The sequence below is a fragment of the Peromyscus californicus genome, unplaced genomic scaffold (genome assembly GCF_007827085.1).
Source record: "Peromyscus californicus insignis strain IS unplaced genomic scaffold, ASM782708v3 Scaffold_6__1_contigs__length_162567912, whole genome shotgun sequence".
Classification (NCBI taxonomy): domain Eukaryota; kingdom Metazoa; phylum Chordata; class Mammalia; order Rodentia; family Cricetidae; genus Peromyscus; species Peromyscus californicus.
This window is the reverse complement of record NW_026294584.1, coordinates 26,097,084-26,117,373: the sequence shown is the minus strand read 5'-3', so window position 1 is coordinate 26,117,373 and position 20,290 is coordinate 26,097,084. Positions and strand designations below refer to the sequence as shown.

Genomic DNA, 20,290 nt, shown 5'->3' with positions numbered 1-20,290 from the left:
TGAATAAAAAGGAGAAAATAGGTTGGTTACATGCACTCCTCATTCTCTGCCTCCTGACTGTTGATAAACGTAGGCAGCTGCCTCAAGCTCCTGGAGCAATTGACTTCCTCACTAGGAGAGTACCCTGAACTGGGAACCAAAATAAGCCCTTTCTTCCTGAAGTTGCTGTTGTCAAGTATTTTGTCCCAAAGTAACTAATAGAACTAGTAATTATCAGTAAATGCTCAAAAGTATTTGAGAACTGCACTGTCATCAGAGAGTTAAGTTACAAGAGAAATTCTGAGGCCTTAGACACACAACTTTTGAGCTCACATGGCATTACTACTTATCTTGATCATCTAATTTGTCTGCCTTGACTCAGACTGACATTTTAGTTGTTTCTAAATTTTAAGGTACCGTAGAAAGGTACATTTGTCTTTAATGAGGCTATTCATCTAAAACATAGATCACATTATGAACCTTTAATTAACCTTAAAGATGTCAACAGGACTAACAAGGTATCCTTACAGACATCTGTGTTCATCTGAACAATGACTCTATTAAGAAATAATGTACCCTAAAGAAATAGTCCTTGGTTTTAAAACAACAGGAAGAAGTCTGGTTATATAGCTCACTGACAGAGCATCTGTCTAGCATGAAAAGGAGCATCAGTTCAACATAAAACACAGCATAAATTGAATGTAGAAACATATGCCTGTAATCCCAGCATTCAGAGGAGTGGAGGCAGGAGGATTAGAGTTTCAGGATATCCTCAGATATACATCAAGTTCTAGGTCAGTCTTGCATAAATGACATTTTGTCTGTCACATTAATAAATAAACAAGTAAACATATGCATGTGTACATGCACACGCACACACACACACACACACACACACACCCCTAGAGTGTTGGTAAGTGTCTGTGGTAAGGACTACCTGAAAGACTGAGGAAGAAGGATGGCAAATTAGAGACCAGCAACATAGGAGCCTGTGATAGTTTAAATGAGAACGGTCCCCACAGGTTCATATGTTTAAATACTTGGTCCCCAGTTGGTGAACTATTTGGGAAGGATTAGGAGGTGTGGCCTTGTTATAGGAGTTGTGTCACTGGGGGTGGACTTTGAGGAGGCGCGTGCGCTCGCTCTCGCTCTCTCTCTCTCTCTCTCTCTCTCTCTCTCTCTCTCTCTCTCTTCCATCTATCTCTGATACTCATTTTGGTATCATGAATATATTGCCTAAGAAACAAAACTCATAGTTATTCAGCAGGTTAACTATAGCCAAAGCATGAGCCCTACATATTTACATCTGCATAACAATAAAATCCACCCAAGGAACTTTGTATGTGGGCTCCTAGCCTTACAACCACTATGGCTGATAAGGCAGGGAGGTAGAACTACAAACACTGTCCTCCAACACAGTAATGTACTTGTTCTGCCTTATTTGCATCTTTTCCTAAGCATGTCAAGTCTCCCTTTGATGGTCTCTGTATTTTATATTTATTTATTAAGTCATGTAACATATATAACTTTTGTGAGGAAGACTAAGATTTTTGATTTGTGAGTGTGTGTGGAGTACATGTGTCTACGAGTATGTGCATGCATATGAGTACAGGTGACTGTGTGGGTGCATGTGCACATATGTGTGGAGACCTGAAGTTGATTTGGGGTGTTTGCTTCAATCATTCGCCATCTTATATATTGAAACATTGCCTCTCAAGTGAACTCAAATCGCTAGCTAGCTTGATCTAGGGATTTTTGTCTCCACCTCCTAAGGACTGACATGAAAGGAGGGCCGCCATGCCCACTTGACCTTTACATGGGTCCTAGGGATCTGAACTCTAGTGCTCAGCTCAGTAAATGCTTGACTGGAAAAGCTACCCACCCACCCACCCCATGCCCATCAATGAACTGTTTGCCACATAACCCGAGGTAGTTTGCCTAGTGGTATTAATGGAGACTCCCATTGAGTCTCCAATATGAATTAGACCCTTATCTAACTCTAAACACATTATTTATTGGGCAGTTACCATTTTCCCTTTTGAAACATTGTGTGCTTTGCTTATTGTATGGTTATCTCCACACTAATGTATTCTTTATATCCTCTGACATATTAGAATACCTGCTACCTATAATCTTCCTTAAATATCACATTCAATCTTACAGATTTACATACTATCTTCAGTCTAATTTTTATATCTGGTGCTAACCTCTGATATAAGGTTCAAACAAATTAAAAAGAAGCCTTATTTCTAACTCAAAACCAAATCATCTCCAGTCATTTCTGTGGTCTCTACTTCTACTTCTCTAATCTACCCTTCCCCTAGCCAGCAAAAGTGATCCTTCCAAAGCATAATCCAAACAATCTGAAACCTATCACTGCAGCTTGCTCACTCAGTTCTACTTTACTAACTTCTGTACCATTATACAAACACCCCAAACACGTTTTTATTTCAAGATCTTTACACACTCTGTTTCCTAGGCTTATGGTATTCTTTTAAACCTAAATAATCTCGGGGCTTTCTCTTTCACTTCCCTTAGGTCACTACTCCAACCACCCAATCTGGGAGGACTCTTCTTATCACCTATTAGAAATGCAAACTTCTATCAACCTATCCAACCACTCCCACTCATAGCATTTCCTATACTTGTTGAGTTTTATTTTTCTCTGAAATCTAGATCAAAATCTGATACTTATTGGCTTATCAATTTACTATTCATTTCTCTAGACAGTAAGTTCTAAAAGGTCAGCAATTTGAATGTTTACTTTATTCTACATGATGCCTAAAAATTACAGAGCATTAAGTACACAGGAGCTACTAAACAAATTACTGAAATAAGAAACATAGCAACAGGAGATATTCCCACGGTGAGCCTCAACTCCAGCACTCCATATGAGGGCAACAGGAATTATGTGAGTGGAGGGCTGTGATCCCAGAAAGACGGGGAAGGACAAAGCCCCAGAAATACTGCTTTGTGGTAGTCGTGGCTCTGACACAAAAACAGACAGATAGACAAAAACAGAAACAACCAATGAGGAAAAAGCTTCGACACAAAGCAACCAAGAAGATACTCCCTGAACCAAACAATATAATAATATTGTCAGTCACTACAGAAGTATTATTTTCTTCCTAGTATGATTCATTGAAAAAGAAAAAAAAAACTTGCACACATTTCTACACAAAGCAGAAAACCTTAATTAACAGGGAAAAACACATTTAAAAACCTAGTATTAGGGGCTGGAGAGAGAATGCAGAAGCTAAAAGGACTAGCTGCTTTTCCAGAGGACCAGGTTTAATTCCCAGCACGCATAAGGCGGCTCACAATTGTCTGTAACTCTAGTTCCAGGGGATCTGACACCCTCACACAGACGTACATACAGGCAAAACACCAATGAACATAAAATAAATACATAAATCTTTAAAAAAAACAAAACCCCTAGTATTAAACTGCACTATGAGTTCCAGGTCAGCCTGGTCTATAACCTATAACAAGAGTTCCAGGACAGCCAGGGCTACAAAGAGAAACCCTGTCTCAAAAAAAAAAAAGACACTGTTCTAAAGCAAACTGATCTACGGTCTTCAAAGTGTCCCTGGTACAAGACACAAAGACTCCAGAACTGTTGTGGATTAAAGGTGACCAAACAGGCATGACAACTGAACATAATACACGGACTTGAGTTTTACTGTACTATAAAATACAGCATTAAGATAACTGAGGAAATCTGAATAAGTTTGAAAAAACAAAGAAGTTTCCAAAAGTATAATACAGAATATTAAAGTGGTTCCTATTTTATATTTCAAAAGATCTCTATAAATTCACTTTTCAAATTAAAAAAATGGTGTGGTTGTACATGGCTGCAATCCCAGAACTAAGGAGGCTGAGCGGAACCATAGTTTATACCAACAGCCTGTGCTATAGCAAGATCATGTCTTAGAAATAAATAATCAAATTCAAATGTAGAAAGTATAATTGTAAAAATACGTATAATGTTGAAAGGATTTAAATGTAACTTTTAAATAATACCTTCTATTGGCTAACTGGATTTTTTTTCCTAATTCTCTACACTATTTAAGAACTAAAAGTAACAAGGTATAGAGCACACTCCATGATCCCTGCTACTCGGGAGGCTGAGAGCAAGAGGACAAGTTACAGTCAGCCTGGCCACACTGTGTGAAACTGTTTTAAAAAGGGGAAAACTAAGAGGAAGTAATATAATAAAGAAAAATATAACGCCTCTAAAAATACTGTTCTTCCAGAAAATATTTTAATAAGTAAATGGATATTTTACACTAAGAGAATCTGAACAGTAATGCCCATTAGGCAGACTGTGGAGTTCTAAGTCTGTAATCCTAGTACTTAGGAGGGAATGCAGGAAGCTCAGCTCAAGGTCATCCTCTCTACTGTGTGGCACGCTCAGTGTCAGCCTGGGCTACATAAGATCCTGATTCAAACACACACACAAACACAAAATAAAATGGGGGTGATGACTCTGTGGTCAAATATTTGCTGGGCTTTGTGGTGCACGTCTGTAATGCCACCACTGATGGGCAAAGAGAGAAGGGTCTCTGGGACTCAATGGCCGGACAGTTGGTAGAAGAAGCAAATATCAGGTTCAGTGAGAGACCCTTTCTCAAAACCTACGGTGGAAAGTGGTAGAGAAGACATCCAACATCAACCTCTGTCTTCCACACGCAACAAGAAGCAAACAAGCGCGCCAAGTGCATATGTGCATGCACACACACACACACAAAATGCATATACTACATACACACACACACAAGTGCATATACCACATATACACACACACACACAAAAGTGCATATACCACATACACACACACACACACACACACACACACACACACACACACACACACAAGTGCATATACCACATATACACACAAAAATAAAAACCGTATTTCAAGGACTCAATATAAATTATTTTTTTAAAAAAGATTTATTTTTTTATTATGTATACAGTATTCTGCCTGCATGTACACCTGCAGGACAGAAGAGGGCACCAGACCTCATTATAAGTGGTTGTGAGTCACCATGTGGTTGCTGGGAATTGAACTCAGGACCTCTGGAAAAGCAGTCAGTGCTCTTAACCATTGAGCCATCTCTCCAGTCCCTTAAATTATTTTCAATTTAACCATCACATCATATACTAGTGTAGTAAAACCTTATACGAGTACAAATGGAAAAAAAAGTTTAAATTTCCTTTAAACAAGATGTCAACCAGCCATTTCTAACAGAAGAAAAACAGTAAAATTACCTTCATGAACTGTAATGCCACAATTGTCACACTGAATTATTTCATCTGCATCTTCACTATTATCTCCAAGACAAACACAGCAAATCAGAATGTGGTCCATTTTTTGTGAACTCCAGTTTTGACTCTTCTCAAGAATCAGCGAGTCCTAATGTTAAAATACATCAGAAAAATCACATTTTAATTAAAAAGTAATTTAATACTCAATTCTCATTTTTTAAAAATACTGTTTAGTGTACTTCAAAGTTATGTGGCATTCTATTAGTAACCTCAAGGTCTGCTCCACCTCTGTCAAAGGACATCTTCTTTGTCACTTCTGTCCAAGTGCCATGGGCTCTCCCCTCTACAAGTGAGAAGGCACAAGTATGCAAATAGCTGCCTGCTTTGGCATTTGACTTTGACCCTGAAACTAGGGGAAAACGAACAACTGATCATCTAGGAATTACCAATCCTACATACAGATTTTCAAAGTATCGAGATGTGATTCCTATACTTTGAGTAAAGTTACTACCAGGAAAGACAAGACACATATACAAAACAGGAGGGAGTAAGTTAAAGATAACATACAAGCAAGTGTGCATATGATATCTGAGAGACTCTAGACTCCAAAGTGTAAAAGGTCCAGGGTTACCCAGCTACTCAGAAAGAACCTGAACACATAATCTGCATATATAGCTATAATAAAAAAATTTAATGATTCAAGTTGAATAGTTGCTAGGAAAATAACAGTATTCCTTACATTTATGTCAAGAAAGATCTAGTGCTAACTGGTAATAAAGATAGCCAGCTACTATCAACATAAAAGAGGAATGCTTTAATAGTAGACGAGTGTAAGATAAAATTTCAAGAAAAGGAAGCCTGTCCATTTTAATTTAAACCTTGTGCATTTTGGATGTAAACTTTAATTTAAAAAAAGATGATTCATTCTGGCACAGTGGCATACTTCTATAGCTCCAGCTACATGAGAGGATGAAGCAGGAGGACAACTTGAGCCTAGGAAGTATACACCAGTCCGAGTAAAATAGTAAAGCCTCAAAAAACAAAACAAAAAGTCTTGCTATGTTAATAAAGAACAGTTAACATTACAAGGTAACATGTTGGTATATTTTCATTTATAAACCTAACCAAGGTCAAAACAAAATTGTTAAGTTAGTTCCATACCACGGTCACTAAATATATTTAATTTCATTAATACTTTGCTGTTTCATATCCCTTTAAATTCTATCAATACTCTCAATGGTAACATTTGGAATCATCATTTCAATGCAAATTGTAAATGACATTTAAAAATTTTTTTTTATGGGGAAGGGCTTTTAGAGACAAGATCTCATGTAACCCAAGATGCCTTTGAACTTCTTATCCTCCTACTTCTCATTGGCTCTGATTACAGGTATATGCCACAACACCCACTGAAAAATCCTTACAGGTTGCAATAAATAATCCTTTCAATACACTTTATGGATAACATCTAAAATTACAACTGTAAAACAAATCAGGAAAAAAATGGCCACCAAGCAAGTTGAGACTATCCTGTAACGAAAACTCGTGTGTTTTATAGTACCTTGGTAGTTAATGAACATCATGGGTTTCATTCTCAGCTTTCACTTAACAGCTGTTGAACATACAATGTTCCCATTTGTAAAATGAGAATGTCAGAAATAAAATGGAACAGAAAGGTTGTTGTAAAAATTAATGAAGTAATAAAGGTCATCAATGTTGCAATGTCCAAGTCCTTCTTCCTCTCCTCTACACTTCCTGTAGATGGCTCAAAAGAGAAACACAGACTGACATCTAATAATGAGGCGATGGATGGGTTGTGTTCTGTAGAACCAAGTTATAAGCCTAATTGAGCACTGATAATTCACCCCCATGGTAAGGCCAAATGTTTTCTCATAGATTATTACTTCTAAGTTGTTTTTGTTTTTTGTTTTAAATATCACAGACTAGAAAATGACCGAGTGAAGCAGAGTCTGGTAAATAATAGGCTACCTGTGTTAACAGACTGTCAACATTTCTTTGAAAGAATTACTTCTAACCCTCAGAAAATGGCTTATTAATACAGAAAATAAGTGAATTTCTATGAGTAAAACTGTGAATGAATAAAAAGTGAATTTCTTGAAGTAGAAACTGAATCAACGGAAGATCTAATTCCTCTATTTTCTGATTTTGTTCAGAAAAAGTGTCTGTCTAAGCTGTCTCTCTAAGCCAATTTCTCTCTACATGTACTATTTTCTAATACAGGAAAATGAGAAAGAAACAGTGACTGCTGTTTCTGGCCTTCTGAGCCCAATGAGATGCTTGTTCAAGCTCTAATGCAAAGGAAGGCGGAACAACAGCCCTACAGTGTTCCCATAAACAAACACCTGGCCCTAAGGGTTCAGTGGGAAAATCTAAACCAAACTTTTGAAAACATTCTAGCTGTTTTAGTAGAGCAAACATACATTAATGTTTAAGTATGCTTTAAGTACGCATATGATCAAAATAATAGAGTCCAGTTTCCTATGAACTTGTTACCATGTTTCTGAAGAGGTGTATCCTCTTTCAAAGAATAGGCTAAAATCTAACAAAAAATTTAATACAGCTTTACACAAAAATAGAAATCAGGAAAGTAAGTAACAGATGGCAAAACAAAACTCATCTAGAAATAAGAAAAAAAGGGGCATTACAGTAATATTTCAACGATTATTTCGTTCTTCTCCTTGGAATGTGAAGTTAATCCTAAAGAATTTAAGGACAGTGAGAATACACAGGGCAATGGATTTACATGTAAAAGCTAAGCAGAAGGTACTAACTGGGAAAAGAAAGTGACACAGGTAGAGAGAGGAGAGGAACCAGGCAGAACAGAAAGGGAAGCAACTGAGAACTAAGTATAGTGGTATGTACGCATGATGATGCTGGGTCAAATCCCAATGCTTTCTACGCCCATCTAAAACAAATAAAAACACTAGCCTAAAAAGGAGGTACTGCCTAGTATTCTTTCTGCATTCTAAAACATAGTTAGTGTTCACTTGCCATGTATTCTACAAGATGATTATAAAATACATACAAATGGACCAAACTGTACCTGTTGTATTTAGACTTAACAGAAAAAATTCCAATATACTTTACATTGAAATAGTATTAAAAGACAAGGAAAAAATAGTATACCAAAAGTGTGATCCATATTTCTTCATCAATGCTTTCCTTTAAAGACTCTCAAATATTTGTAAAATATTACAAAACGTGTTTTAATAGGACTTACAGCAATTTTTTTCTTCAAAATGTGCAGAGATAACTAATTAGTAAGTCAAGCATCCCAAACAGATACATATATCTTCAGAAGTATGCTAACAAGAACTGATAATAAACTTTAGTTTTATATTCATTTGATCCTAAGTGTGCTTGGATTACTTGCTGTATGTAATTACTTGTAATTACTTGAATTACACTTGCTCTATGAAAACACAAATCATGTTCTCAAGAGAAAGGGTTAATATTTTCCCATTGAATGTATTTATAAATTCTGCCAAAACCTTTTACATAATAATTGCAAACATTGGATGACACTTGTCATTAAACATAAAAGAGCCTTGTATGACAAAAAAATTATTTTACTGAGCCAAAAATATAAGGTTGTGCTTATCAAAACAATAATCCAAACACTAAACTATTCTACGGACCCTCAATGAGAAAGAAGCTTTTGGTCCTTAATAAAGCAAGACTGCCATTTCTGTTGAGAATTTCTACAATGCATAAATTTTCATCTACTCTAGGTTCAAAATGAAAACCATTTTCTGAAAATGTTATACTGATCTTCTTTAAAAAACTTAGGTCAGAAGATCAATGGGAGGGTAAAATGCCATTAGTGACATTCAAAAGTTTCAAAATAAAGGACTGAAAAGGACATAGCCAAACCTTAGGGCATTATCCAAACTGTACTAATTTCAAAAATGCAAATGTGAAAGCCCACGGAGAAAAACAGGCATCAAAGTGCAGAAAATGCAACTCAAGTGCTCTGCTCGAAAGCAGCAAAGGTGTGTTCCAGGAAGCTCTCTTGAAGGAAGTGCAACAGGTAAAGACTATTCTCATGATGCTATTAATAGACTACCTGCTTTTTTTGCTCTTCTCGTGACTGGGTGACATGTTCAAGAGCTACATAAGGGCAGTGTTACCAATCTGACAACTTGCCTGCTTCAGTATCTATTTTGTGTGTTTTTTTGTTGTTGTTTTTTGATTTTTAACAATTCCTAAAATTTAATTTGAAATTGTAAATGTCAATAGACACAGTCAATCTAAATGATACACGTTTTCAATGATTTTTTTAAGATAAAGGGATCCTAAAACCAAAATGTTTTAGAAGCACTCCTCTATATGCCTGAGGCTTGTTGAATCAAAACAGTGAGTTATAAAAGGGCCCTGGTCAAAAAATGTAAATTCCTCTAAGAAATTTCAAAATTGCTAAGGTTTCAGAGCATCATTTAATTATAGACAACCCACATCATTTCTCTGCAAATCCACTTGACATTGCAAGAAAAGGCTTCCAGCTAAAAACTAAATATGTTATTCTTGTTTGTATTTCTAAAGCCACACTTTCTGCTGTTTCTACTACAAAGGGGAATCTTAACACTTAAAGGCAAAATGGAAAAAAAAAACCTAAAATACATACTTCTTAACCATAGGAATATTTAGTATTTATTATTACCCAAGGTAGATAACTAATAAGACTGACAGAAACATTACCCATAAGGCAGCAAGAATAAACTTCAAGTATCTTTCTATAAATACTGGATCATATAAATAGAAAATTTAGACTGGTAAATAATATTCTATACTGATTAATTTGTTAACTAAAATTGAATGTCTAGCTTAGTTTAACCTAATTTAAATATAATTAAAATCATCAAAAATTTTAAGGAATTAAAATAGTTGTGAGGGGAAAAAAAACTGTAACCAAGCATCTAAGCAGGAGGCTATTCTCAGAGAGATTAGCTTTCTACATGTTATTCTATACAGGTTATTTTCCTGAGAAATATTTTGGGATCTCATCCCAGAAATATCTTGGGGCACTTAAATACAGGGCCCATTACTTACCAGAACTTTTCATTTTTTCACCACATGTGATCTTGAAATGTATTGTAAAACTTAGTCTATTAAGCACTGTTATCAAGTAGAGCTTATTAAAGGATAACAAATACATTTCTATACATATACAAGTGTCCCTACACATTGGTATGAATCTTTTCCATAGGTCCTGTATCATTAATTACTTTTGTGAATATTAACCTAACAAACATGAAACATGAAGAGATGTTATCAAGAAGTAAGCTCAATCAATAGATATAGAATAAGTGCTAAATGCTATAAAAATAAACTGAGCAAATAAATGCTCAATCTAAAGATGAACAGATATCTATAAATATGCCAAGATGGCATTAGCAATATGAATGCCCAATCTAAATATTAACAGATATCCATAAATATGCCAAGATGGCTTTGGCAATATGAATGCTCAATATAAATATTAACAAATATCCATAAATATGCCAAGATGGCACTGGCAATATGGAAGAGCTTATGCCACAACCTTAAAAAGTATCACACTATCTCCTCAATTGAGTTTTCCTTTACCAACAGATAAGAATTAACATAGCATTGGAAGAAGGCAACATTCTTCATAGGAATGAGGGCAACCTAGAAATTAATCAGTGTTTATAATGCAAATAATAAGCTGTTATTTCATCTCTGCTGACATGGAATCCCTGACAGTTTGCTATATATTATTTAAGAGGAAAAGAACCAAAAAAATTATAATAAGCCTATTTAAAATGGACAAACACTACTCTGTAAATCTGTAAGCAGAAAAACATGAAAAAATAAAGCATAAAGAAAATCCACTAGTTTAAGCTACTTCAATGATATGAAAAACAAAAAAAAATGGTGAAGAAAATTCTGTTGACATAAACACAGTAACAAAAATGACAGAATTAATACAGTTCTACATGTGATGCAACAGATACATCTACATGTAAGACACCAACTCAATCTTTCTTTTGGAAGGAAAACACGTAGGCACACAGACAGAGACACGGATATATTTAACTGAAGTCTTGAACGTTGCACCTCTGGACCAATGGGTCAACCTAACTCGCAGTAGAACTTCAATGGCAGGACTGAGTCATTACTGTTGCTTCAGGATAGAAACGCTTGTTCTATGGGGGAAAATGTTTGCTTTTATTCTTACTTCTTTTTTTTTTTTTTTTTTTAATTTTCCGGAGCTGAGGACCGAACCCAGGGCCTTGTGCTTGCTAGGCAAGCGCTCTACCACTGAGTTAAATCCCCAACCCCTTATTCTTACTTCTTTGCAGAGAATTTGTTCATTAAACATGTTTTAAAAAGTACATTTTACTTTCACACAAATAAAGCAAATAATTGGTGACTATGCTGATGAAGATTGGTGACTAGGCTGATGACTGCTACAGCTGATGACTTAACCTTTAAATGACTCTCTACAAGTCAAAAAATGAGCTATTGTTCTCTTCTAAAGTATTCAAAAGCTTTTTGTTTTTATGTGGCTATGGACAAAATTATATTGAAGGAAGCCTCTACTATCATAATCCACTCAGTGCCAAGTTAGCATCTATGAACAGAAAGAGGATAAAAATGGGAATAGAGAACTATCATTTCCCAAGTCTATAGATAAAAAAAATGTTACTCTACATACTCTTCTCCTTGGAGACAGAGACTACAAACTCCTGGAGAATGTTGACAAATGGTGAGTAATTAAAAGTCTGTTGACCAAATGAGTAAATGTTGCATTGAGGGTGTTCATTCACCCCTACAACTAAATAAAAATTCAAGAAGTCACTTAAAATATATAGTAAGTAGTGATTTAGAAATTTCCCTTTTCCCCAGACAGACAGATATCATAAAAATTGGGTTGATCTACCTCATTACTCTTGCTTTGAGAAAGGGTCAGGCTATCATTGGTCAGTTCCTCATCATCAGCACTGTTTCTGCTAAGAACTTTACTCTTCTTCTTCTTCTTGCAGCCCACTTCGCTAGCAGGGCTGCTATGGTCTTCGTCATTACCCTCATCATTCTCATCTTCATCACTCCCACTTCCCTCATCTTCATCGTCCTCATTGTCTCCATCACTGCCCTCCTTCTGAGATGCCGATCTCCCCTTTCTCTTTACTACAGTCGGTCTCCAATCATTGTCGTCCTCGCTGTCATAATCGTCCATATCATTCAGCTCTTCCATGGATACAAAGTCCAAAAGGGGCCGGTTCCGACGAAGATTCCATTTCTTGGGCTCACTGACCTGCTCCTCGGTGGTGGTGGTTGTGGTAGGGACAGAAGGAGAGGTAACAGCAGGACTTGTGGCTGGTGTGCTGGCAGCAGCAGAAGCAGCTGCACTATCAGACACTGTTGCCTTTTCTTTGTCCTTCTCTCTCTCCTTGTCTTTCTCTTTTTCTTTCTCCTTTTTCTTTCTAGGTCTTTCTCCATTTTCTTCTTCTTCCTTCTTTTCCATTTTGATTAACTGTTTGTCTGAGGGCACTATTTCTTCCTCTGTAGAATTTTTAAGCTGTTCTTCTTTTGCTTTAATATCTTCATTCAGTTCTTCTTCTAAAATGTTTTCCTCAGAATCACTACAGGAGCCTTCTCCACTGTCCTTTGAAGGGTCTTCACTTCCATTACCACTCCCTTCAGAATCTGTTGAAAATATGAGAAAAAAAAAACCACACATATGTATATACATACACACACACACACAACACTGACACAAATGAAACCACCAAAACTTGTGAATAACTTGCAAAACAATATAAACAAATCTAAGGCAAAGGATGGGAGACATTCCCAAACTCATTAAATAATAAGTCAACACAGTTGATATATGATTTAATCCAATATGAATTAATGAAGATGACATATGAAATATGAGTTAGAATATACTGTAAAATAGAACTATTTTATATTACATAGCTAATAACAGTATAATGTCCTAGTGATAATTTTATTTTCTAAAAGTAGTTTTAATGGGCACTTAATCATAATGTAATTTGATTAAATTATTCTTCCTTTATATCCTTCTTTCATAAAATATGTATACTCAAACTAATGAATTATATCTCAAGCAAGAAAAATAAATTTAGCCCTCTAAATCTGCCTGATTTATTAAACTTTTTTTCAATCAAAACAAGCATAGGCATTTGATAGTGAACTTGTAGCAGACAATGTTATATCAAGTACAAAGGTGAAAATGGACAATACCAATGGCACATAAGAAAATGGAAGATGAAAGAAAATTTCAGTCTTCCTGCCTAATAGAATTCTGTCCACATCAATAAATGTGTCATGTAAACTTGCATAAGTTCTAACTACTAAGTGACCTACAATGGAAGATGCTGATGAAGAAATGAATCCATCCTAAGATGATCAGCTACCTGCTCCTGAACAAACTGGCTATGGTTATTGAGTAGATCATGCAAGCTTACAATTAGCAAGCTGCTTCCATTCCCACCTGGGGCACCAGAGTTTGTCTCAACCCAGCGCTATTCTCTATTCTAATCCTGTCTGCACACAAGTCAAAATTAAAATTGTAAATATTTGGACAGGAGGATAAAGGGAAACGGAGAAAGAAGAAAAAGAGAAGAATATTTATACCAATTGTTAAATCTATAGGAAAATAAATTGTCTGCATCTATAATCAAGAAAATAGAAATGCTAAAATAGTGTAAAGCATTACTGCTTCCATACAATTTTAATTTCTATGAATTCAACTTTCCTTCACCTTTAAAATGAACTGGGAATTGAAGGGGCAAAAGTTAGTATAGCCAAGTCAACTCAGAAGCCCCCATATACATGGCTAATAACAAAACTATCCTGTCTGTTAGTTAACTCATGTAAGAGATAAAAATAACAGATTTTGAATGACCCAATTCACTATCAATCTCAAGACTGTCAGCTTATTCAGTAGTGTTCTGAAGAAAACAAAAGCAAATACCACCCTTATTCTAAACAACCTTACATGGGGCAAACATGGACTATCATCCAAGCTAACACTTCTTTAGGTTTAGGACGTCTGGAGGAGATGTGTGTGCTGAAATTTAGAAATGTTCATATTTTATGAGAGTAATTTGGGATATGCATATATTACATTAATACCACATTAATGCCTAAGGTGCTATTTCAAATATAATAGTTCAACAGTATAAAGTACAAATATTAACAGTGCGTGAGAAATGACATAAATTCACTGTCAGTTTTAGACAGGTTTTGCTGTAAAACGAGAGTTTCTGCCAAACTTAAGAAATTCTTACAGATTTCTGAGCCTTTTGGATTTAAAGAGCATGGACTTAATATCATTCCCAAGCAGTTGAAGAGTTCTATAAATCATTAAGAAAGTTTGGATTTTTACACCACTCACAACAATTAAACCTAACCTACAAAGAAAAACCAATCTTAGCTAAAAATCAATAATAATTTCTGCAATTTTTAAAATAGTGGTCTTCTAAGAAATAAGCAGAATTCACTACTTAAAAGGCAGAAAAGGATCTCTTGTGCACATTAACTGAAGTAAATTTTGACACCTTACATGTAACACCATAATCAAGAAACTAAAAGGTTGAGATAGAAAGGAAAGATCCTTCTCTTCTCCATCAGTCTCTAGAAGACACTTTAACAAGAACCTAATAGAAGATACATAACTAAAGTTCCTAGTACAGTATGGCTCCCAATGAGAATAAACTTCGTAATACTTCGTAAACTTTACAAATGTCGTGGACTTTGTCATTTTATTTTCAAATGTAGAGGTAAACAAATGATCTTTGATGTTTTGTTTTATAATCATGTCTGAGCACAGTGCAATCTTAAGATTCAATTGTTTTATATTTGTCAATATATTATTACAAGAACATGACATTTTTCTTCAAATTCAAATACTAGTAGCTTGTCCAACTTTTTAGTCACCAAATATAACATCTTAGTCATAGTCTAACAATAGGGCCAGGATCCCTGGAAAATAACTTTTTCATCTGATTAGCCATCACTTCTTTTTGGTACATATTCATTTGAGGAACAGAGATTTATTCATAAGCATAGATGAAAAATAACAACAATGAGAAAACGAGGTCCACAGCTGGCTGTATTTTTAAAGGCTGCAAAAGAAAAACATTTCTATTACCACCATATCAAAGAACAACTATAGCCCACGTTGCCTTCCAAATCTATCATTCCACATAGAAGAGAGGAAAGGACAGAGGAAAGAGGCAAAGAGGGAAAGAAAATTAGCAGTGTGAAGTAATTAGCCAGATATTGCAAATAAAGCTATCTTACAAAAAAGGACAGAGTTAATTAATCCCCACATGAACTCTTCTTTACATTTAAAAGTGACTTTAAAATTAAAATCCTATTCTTCATTTAGTTACAGAATTAAAGAGAAAAAAACTTCAAAACACACAGTATATCAGGATCTTTCAAAGCAACAGTCATTTTAACTTTAAGGAAATTTTTTAGTCACAGAATTAAAAACAAACCTTGAAAAAATCCCTTGACAATATTCATTGATAATATAAATTTAATAATCAACAATCATAAGTATCATTACAACAATGCTAATTTTTCTTCATGATGAATATTAAATAAGAAAATCGGTTCAATTTAGAAATTTCCAACTACGAAATACAATCTCTGTCCAACAATTCCATTGGCACAGTGCAGTAATAATTAGCACCATAAATTAATGTAGTAAATGACAGATCCTAGAGTCATCTGTAACTAATTCCGTTTCTCTTCATGAAAGCCCATCACTCAACACTATGCATTCTCCACTGGCTCTTATTACAGCTGTGCCATCTTGCATTTTCTGGGTAAATCTACAGCAGAGCTTCTCTAGGATGGAGAACTAGTTCCTGGAAACACTGGCGGTTGCAGGGCAAGTGCAAGAGGTAGGGAAGACACGGGGATCAAGTACAATACAAAACAAAGATGCTCTGAACATCAACACTACACTCCACAGGAAAAGCCTGTACCTGCACAACCAAGAATCAGTCAACACAAAATGCCAACAGTGCCAAGGCTTTCTGAGAAACCCACACCTAAAATAAGATCTCAATATTCTCATTGTTTTCTAGGCATGTTTCTTTTACTAGTCTTTTAACTTGGTCCTAACTGCAAACAGAAATAATATTTCCATGTCTCCATACCTTTAACATTTATTGTTTCTCTCACCAAGATTGTTTTCCTAACTATTCTTAGTTCACAGCTCCTTCCCTAGCATTTCAATGAAACTCATCTATACCAAGCTAGTCGAAAATAATCCTTTCTCCTCCAGAAGACTTGAACCATATACATAATCAACTACTCCCTGTATTACCCATCATTTAATAAGTGCAATCTAACTATTTATCTGTGACTTCCCTATAATATTTGGGAAAGTGTTAAATGAAATGCTAATGAATACAACTTGGAAAAAAGCACTACCAAAAGCAACTACTACTGAAGTCTCAACCTGACAATTCTAGTTAGATTACTTCCAGGCAAAATGGCCTCATTGTACTAACTAAATAGCCCATCAAGACCCAAATTTAAGCACTTTACTTTGCATAGCAAAGACAGTGGGAGAAACCAGGACATTATTAGTTTATATTGTTAATAAAATTAAGAAATGACCACATCTTCAAAAGCACTCAATTCAAATAACTGAAAATTAACCCTAATCCGAGGCACAAACCAAATAAAACACTTAAGCTAAACCATGAAATGTGCAGTATTGGGCTGCTTTAGAACTATAAAATCAGTCACTTGTATGTCATTCCACCTAACTTTTCCACATATGGTTCTTCTGGTGGTTATTATCATAATTTTAACTGTGCCCTCCCCGTCTTAGGGCATATTTATTTCATTGTCCTCAATCAAAACTGGGAAGAAGTCATGGTGATCTAGAGTAAGTCAATATCTCAGCTGTGAGGAGCACCACCACGCCTGAGTCAAAAATGAGCAAGACTCAATTGCTACTGACTATTATTTTAAATAAAATCATTTTCCACTAGCTCTTTTTCACAAGAACATTCCCAAAACTACAGAAATAAATTTGTGACCTGAAATCTTAGATCACATATTTAAACTTGCCAGGAGCCAGGGCAGTAAAAACTTGAGATTATATGACAAGAAACGACAGACTGTATGAAATTTGAGTGCTTTTAGGGGACATACATTAACCAAATATAATGTCCCTTCAACAATAAATTAGTATTTATCAAGGTCAGAAATCTTGACTTGATACCATACACTGTTTTTAAAGGAGTTTATATATGAATCTCTGGATTATTCCATCCCTTGCAAAGAGAATGCCTGTGAATGACTCCACCTCAATAAATGAGAAAATTAATCTATCAAGTCAGAGTTTATTGAAACACAACCACTTTTGAACATTTAAAGAAAGTAAGTTTTGGAGTTGGTTTCATCAATTCCTACCTTCTAAGTGGTACCAATGATGTGTCAGCTTAGACTGTCACTAACACACCAATACTACCTTCTAGCAGAGAATATTCCTGTTAGTCTTCTCTAAGGAGAAGACATTTTAATTTTACCTCCTTTCCCTTTCCTTTCTCTCTCCTTCCTCAAGTACCAACACCAGTGAATCAACTAAACAGGAGACAAAGAGCTGCAAAGTGAGGGTTAGAAACAGTTAATCAAGACCAGCTTGCCCAGTGTTGACCTCTCGAGTCAACTCATCAATTACCACAATAGCCCGGCCATTCTGACTTGAGATTACATCAACCCACTCTTAGTTTCTAAACATTGAAAAGATTAAATTTTATAGTCAGACCTATTGGATCCATCAGTTTCTGAGTAACTTCACGAGCAGTATTTTAAACTCAGTACCCGTGACTATATCTCCAGAATGAGCTATTTGTGGTGGTATTGTGTTCCCCAAAATATTGTGCATGCTAATAAACTTATCTGGGGTCAGAGAAGAGAACAGCCACAATATTAAAATAGAAGATAGGCAGTGGTAGCACATGCCTTTAATCCCGATCACATGATAAGATAAAAAGGGCAATTTTTGAATCTGCTTTTAAAAAGGAACTACTTGTTTTACATAGGATAAGTAATGAAAATTTTTTGTCTGGGTTTATCATATGTTACTGAACTGGACATTGTTATATATTAATGGAGTTATTCGTCTAAATCTTTCAAATGTTAATGGACTAGACATCGTTAATGTAATCCTGACTGTGTATATTGTATAGACTTATTGGATATAATTTTTCTTGTATTAGTTACAAGCTTTTTTTAATTTTACACCCAAAAAAAGGGGGAAATGTGGTGGTATTGTGTTCCCCAAAATATTGTGCACGCTAATAAACTTATCTGGGGTCAGAGAACAGAACAGCCACAATATTAAACATAGAGGATAGGCAGTGGTAACACATGCCTTTAATCCTAGCATTCCAGAGGCAGAAATCCCTTTGGATCTCTGTGTGTTCAAGGAACCAGCCAAGCATGGTGACTCACGCCTTTAATCCCAGGGAGTGATGGCAGAAAGCAAAAAGATATATAAGGCGTGAGGACCAGAAACTAAAAGCATTTGGCTGGTTAAGCTTTTAGGCTTTTGAGCAACAGTTCAGCTGAGACCCATTCTGGATGAGGACTCAGAGGTTTCCAGTCTGAGGAAACAGGATCAGCTGAGGAACTGGCAAGATGAGGTAGCTATGGCTTGTTCTGCTTCTCTGATCTTCCAGTATTCATCCCCAATAACTGGCTTCAGGTTTGATTTTATTAATAAGACCATTTAAGATTCCTGCTACAACTAATATAAAAGTTAAATGAGATTCTGTATTATATCATAATGCAAATTGTTGGCTGATGCCATTAAACACAAACTAATTTCATCCCTTTGCACTACCTTTAGAAGCAAAGGAGAGTCAGAGGAAAAGAGCGAGATGCTTCAAAATCCCAAAGTGCACGATGGGATACTAAAAACATGTTAGAAGGGATGGAACTATGGTCCAGCAGAAGAGCATATGCGAGGCCCTGAGTGTGATCCCAAGATTGCAAAGAGAAAGAACTTCAAGAGAAAGAACCCGCGGATGGAATGCAATTAGGCTTTTAGTTCTCATTTTATCTAAATGTTTATCAAAGGAGTAGAGATAACAAAACTTTTTAATGCTCATGTGTTTACTGGTGTTTATCAGATATAATTTTGTTTCTCAGATTCCTTTAACTAAAACTCAATCTATTAAGTACACATTAAATACACAAAAGAAAATGCATAAAGGAAAACCATAACGTTCTCGTTTTGCTTTTACACTACGTGAACATACAACTTCCATCATCTTTTAAATCACTAACTAGAATAAGCAAGCTCATGTGCTTTTCGCAAGGTATTGCACCTGCTGTTTTAAAGCATAAGGTCTGCTTGAACTAACTTTATTCTGTAAGAGAGCTAATGCACAAAAAAGTATAACTCCTCTAAGAGTGCCATGTGAGCTGAAAAGGGAACAACCCTGTTCAAGGCTAATTGTCCATATTCTTCTTAATATACTCTTCTATATCTGGGGTACCTCCATTCTTCACTAAAATATATAAGCATAAATGTATGTTAGGGTTTAAAATGGGAAAAACGTTTTTGCATCTTGGAAAAAGGTTCTTCCATACCAGTTAATAATCATTTGAGTAAATATGGACGGCAGCAGAAGCCATAATAGGATCCAGTGAACAGATCTTAGGGAAATGTGGGAAATCAAATGAACAAAATAAATGATATGTGTGCTTTTACTGTAAATGAACATTTTAATCAAAACTGATTCAAAAAATAAAGAAGTTAAAAATACACGGAAGCGCAGAAAGCTGGGAAGGGGAAAGAGAAAGGAAGCGTTTACCTGAAGCATCTCCAACTTTAAAATCACTGTCATCTGAACTATCATAATCAAGAGCTTCCAGGAGAGAAGCTGCCAAAGGCTTCACCTGCCTCCTCTTGGAGCTGCGATCCACTGTTGAGAGAAAATATTAGAGTCATTTTACAATCTCACCAAAGGGAGAGCTGGGATGCTTA

General features: G+C 35.6%; 1 protein-coding gene across 4 annotated transcripts in view; it reads right to left on the bottom strand.

The window, feature by feature from the left end:
• Window positions 1-20,290, bottom strand: part of Phf14 (PHD finger protein 14) — a 164,378-nt gene that overhangs the window by 121,171 nt on the left and 22,917 nt on the right. For 3 of the 4 annotated variants that reach the window (XM_052721042.1, XM_052721041.1, XM_052721043.1), the window contains exons 2-4: window positions 20,118-20,228; window positions 12,176-12,942; window positions 5,254-5,398 (exon numbers count right to left, since the gene is read on the bottom strand). In XM_052721042.1, coding sequence (XP_052577002.1) covers window positions 5,254-5,398; window positions 12,176-12,942; window positions 20,118-20,228 — 1,023 coding nt within the window. The remainder of the gene's footprint in view (window positions 1-5,253; window positions 5,399-12,175; window positions 12,943-20,117; window positions 20,229-20,290) is intronic. The other variant, XM_052721044.1, reaches the window with a different exon arrangement.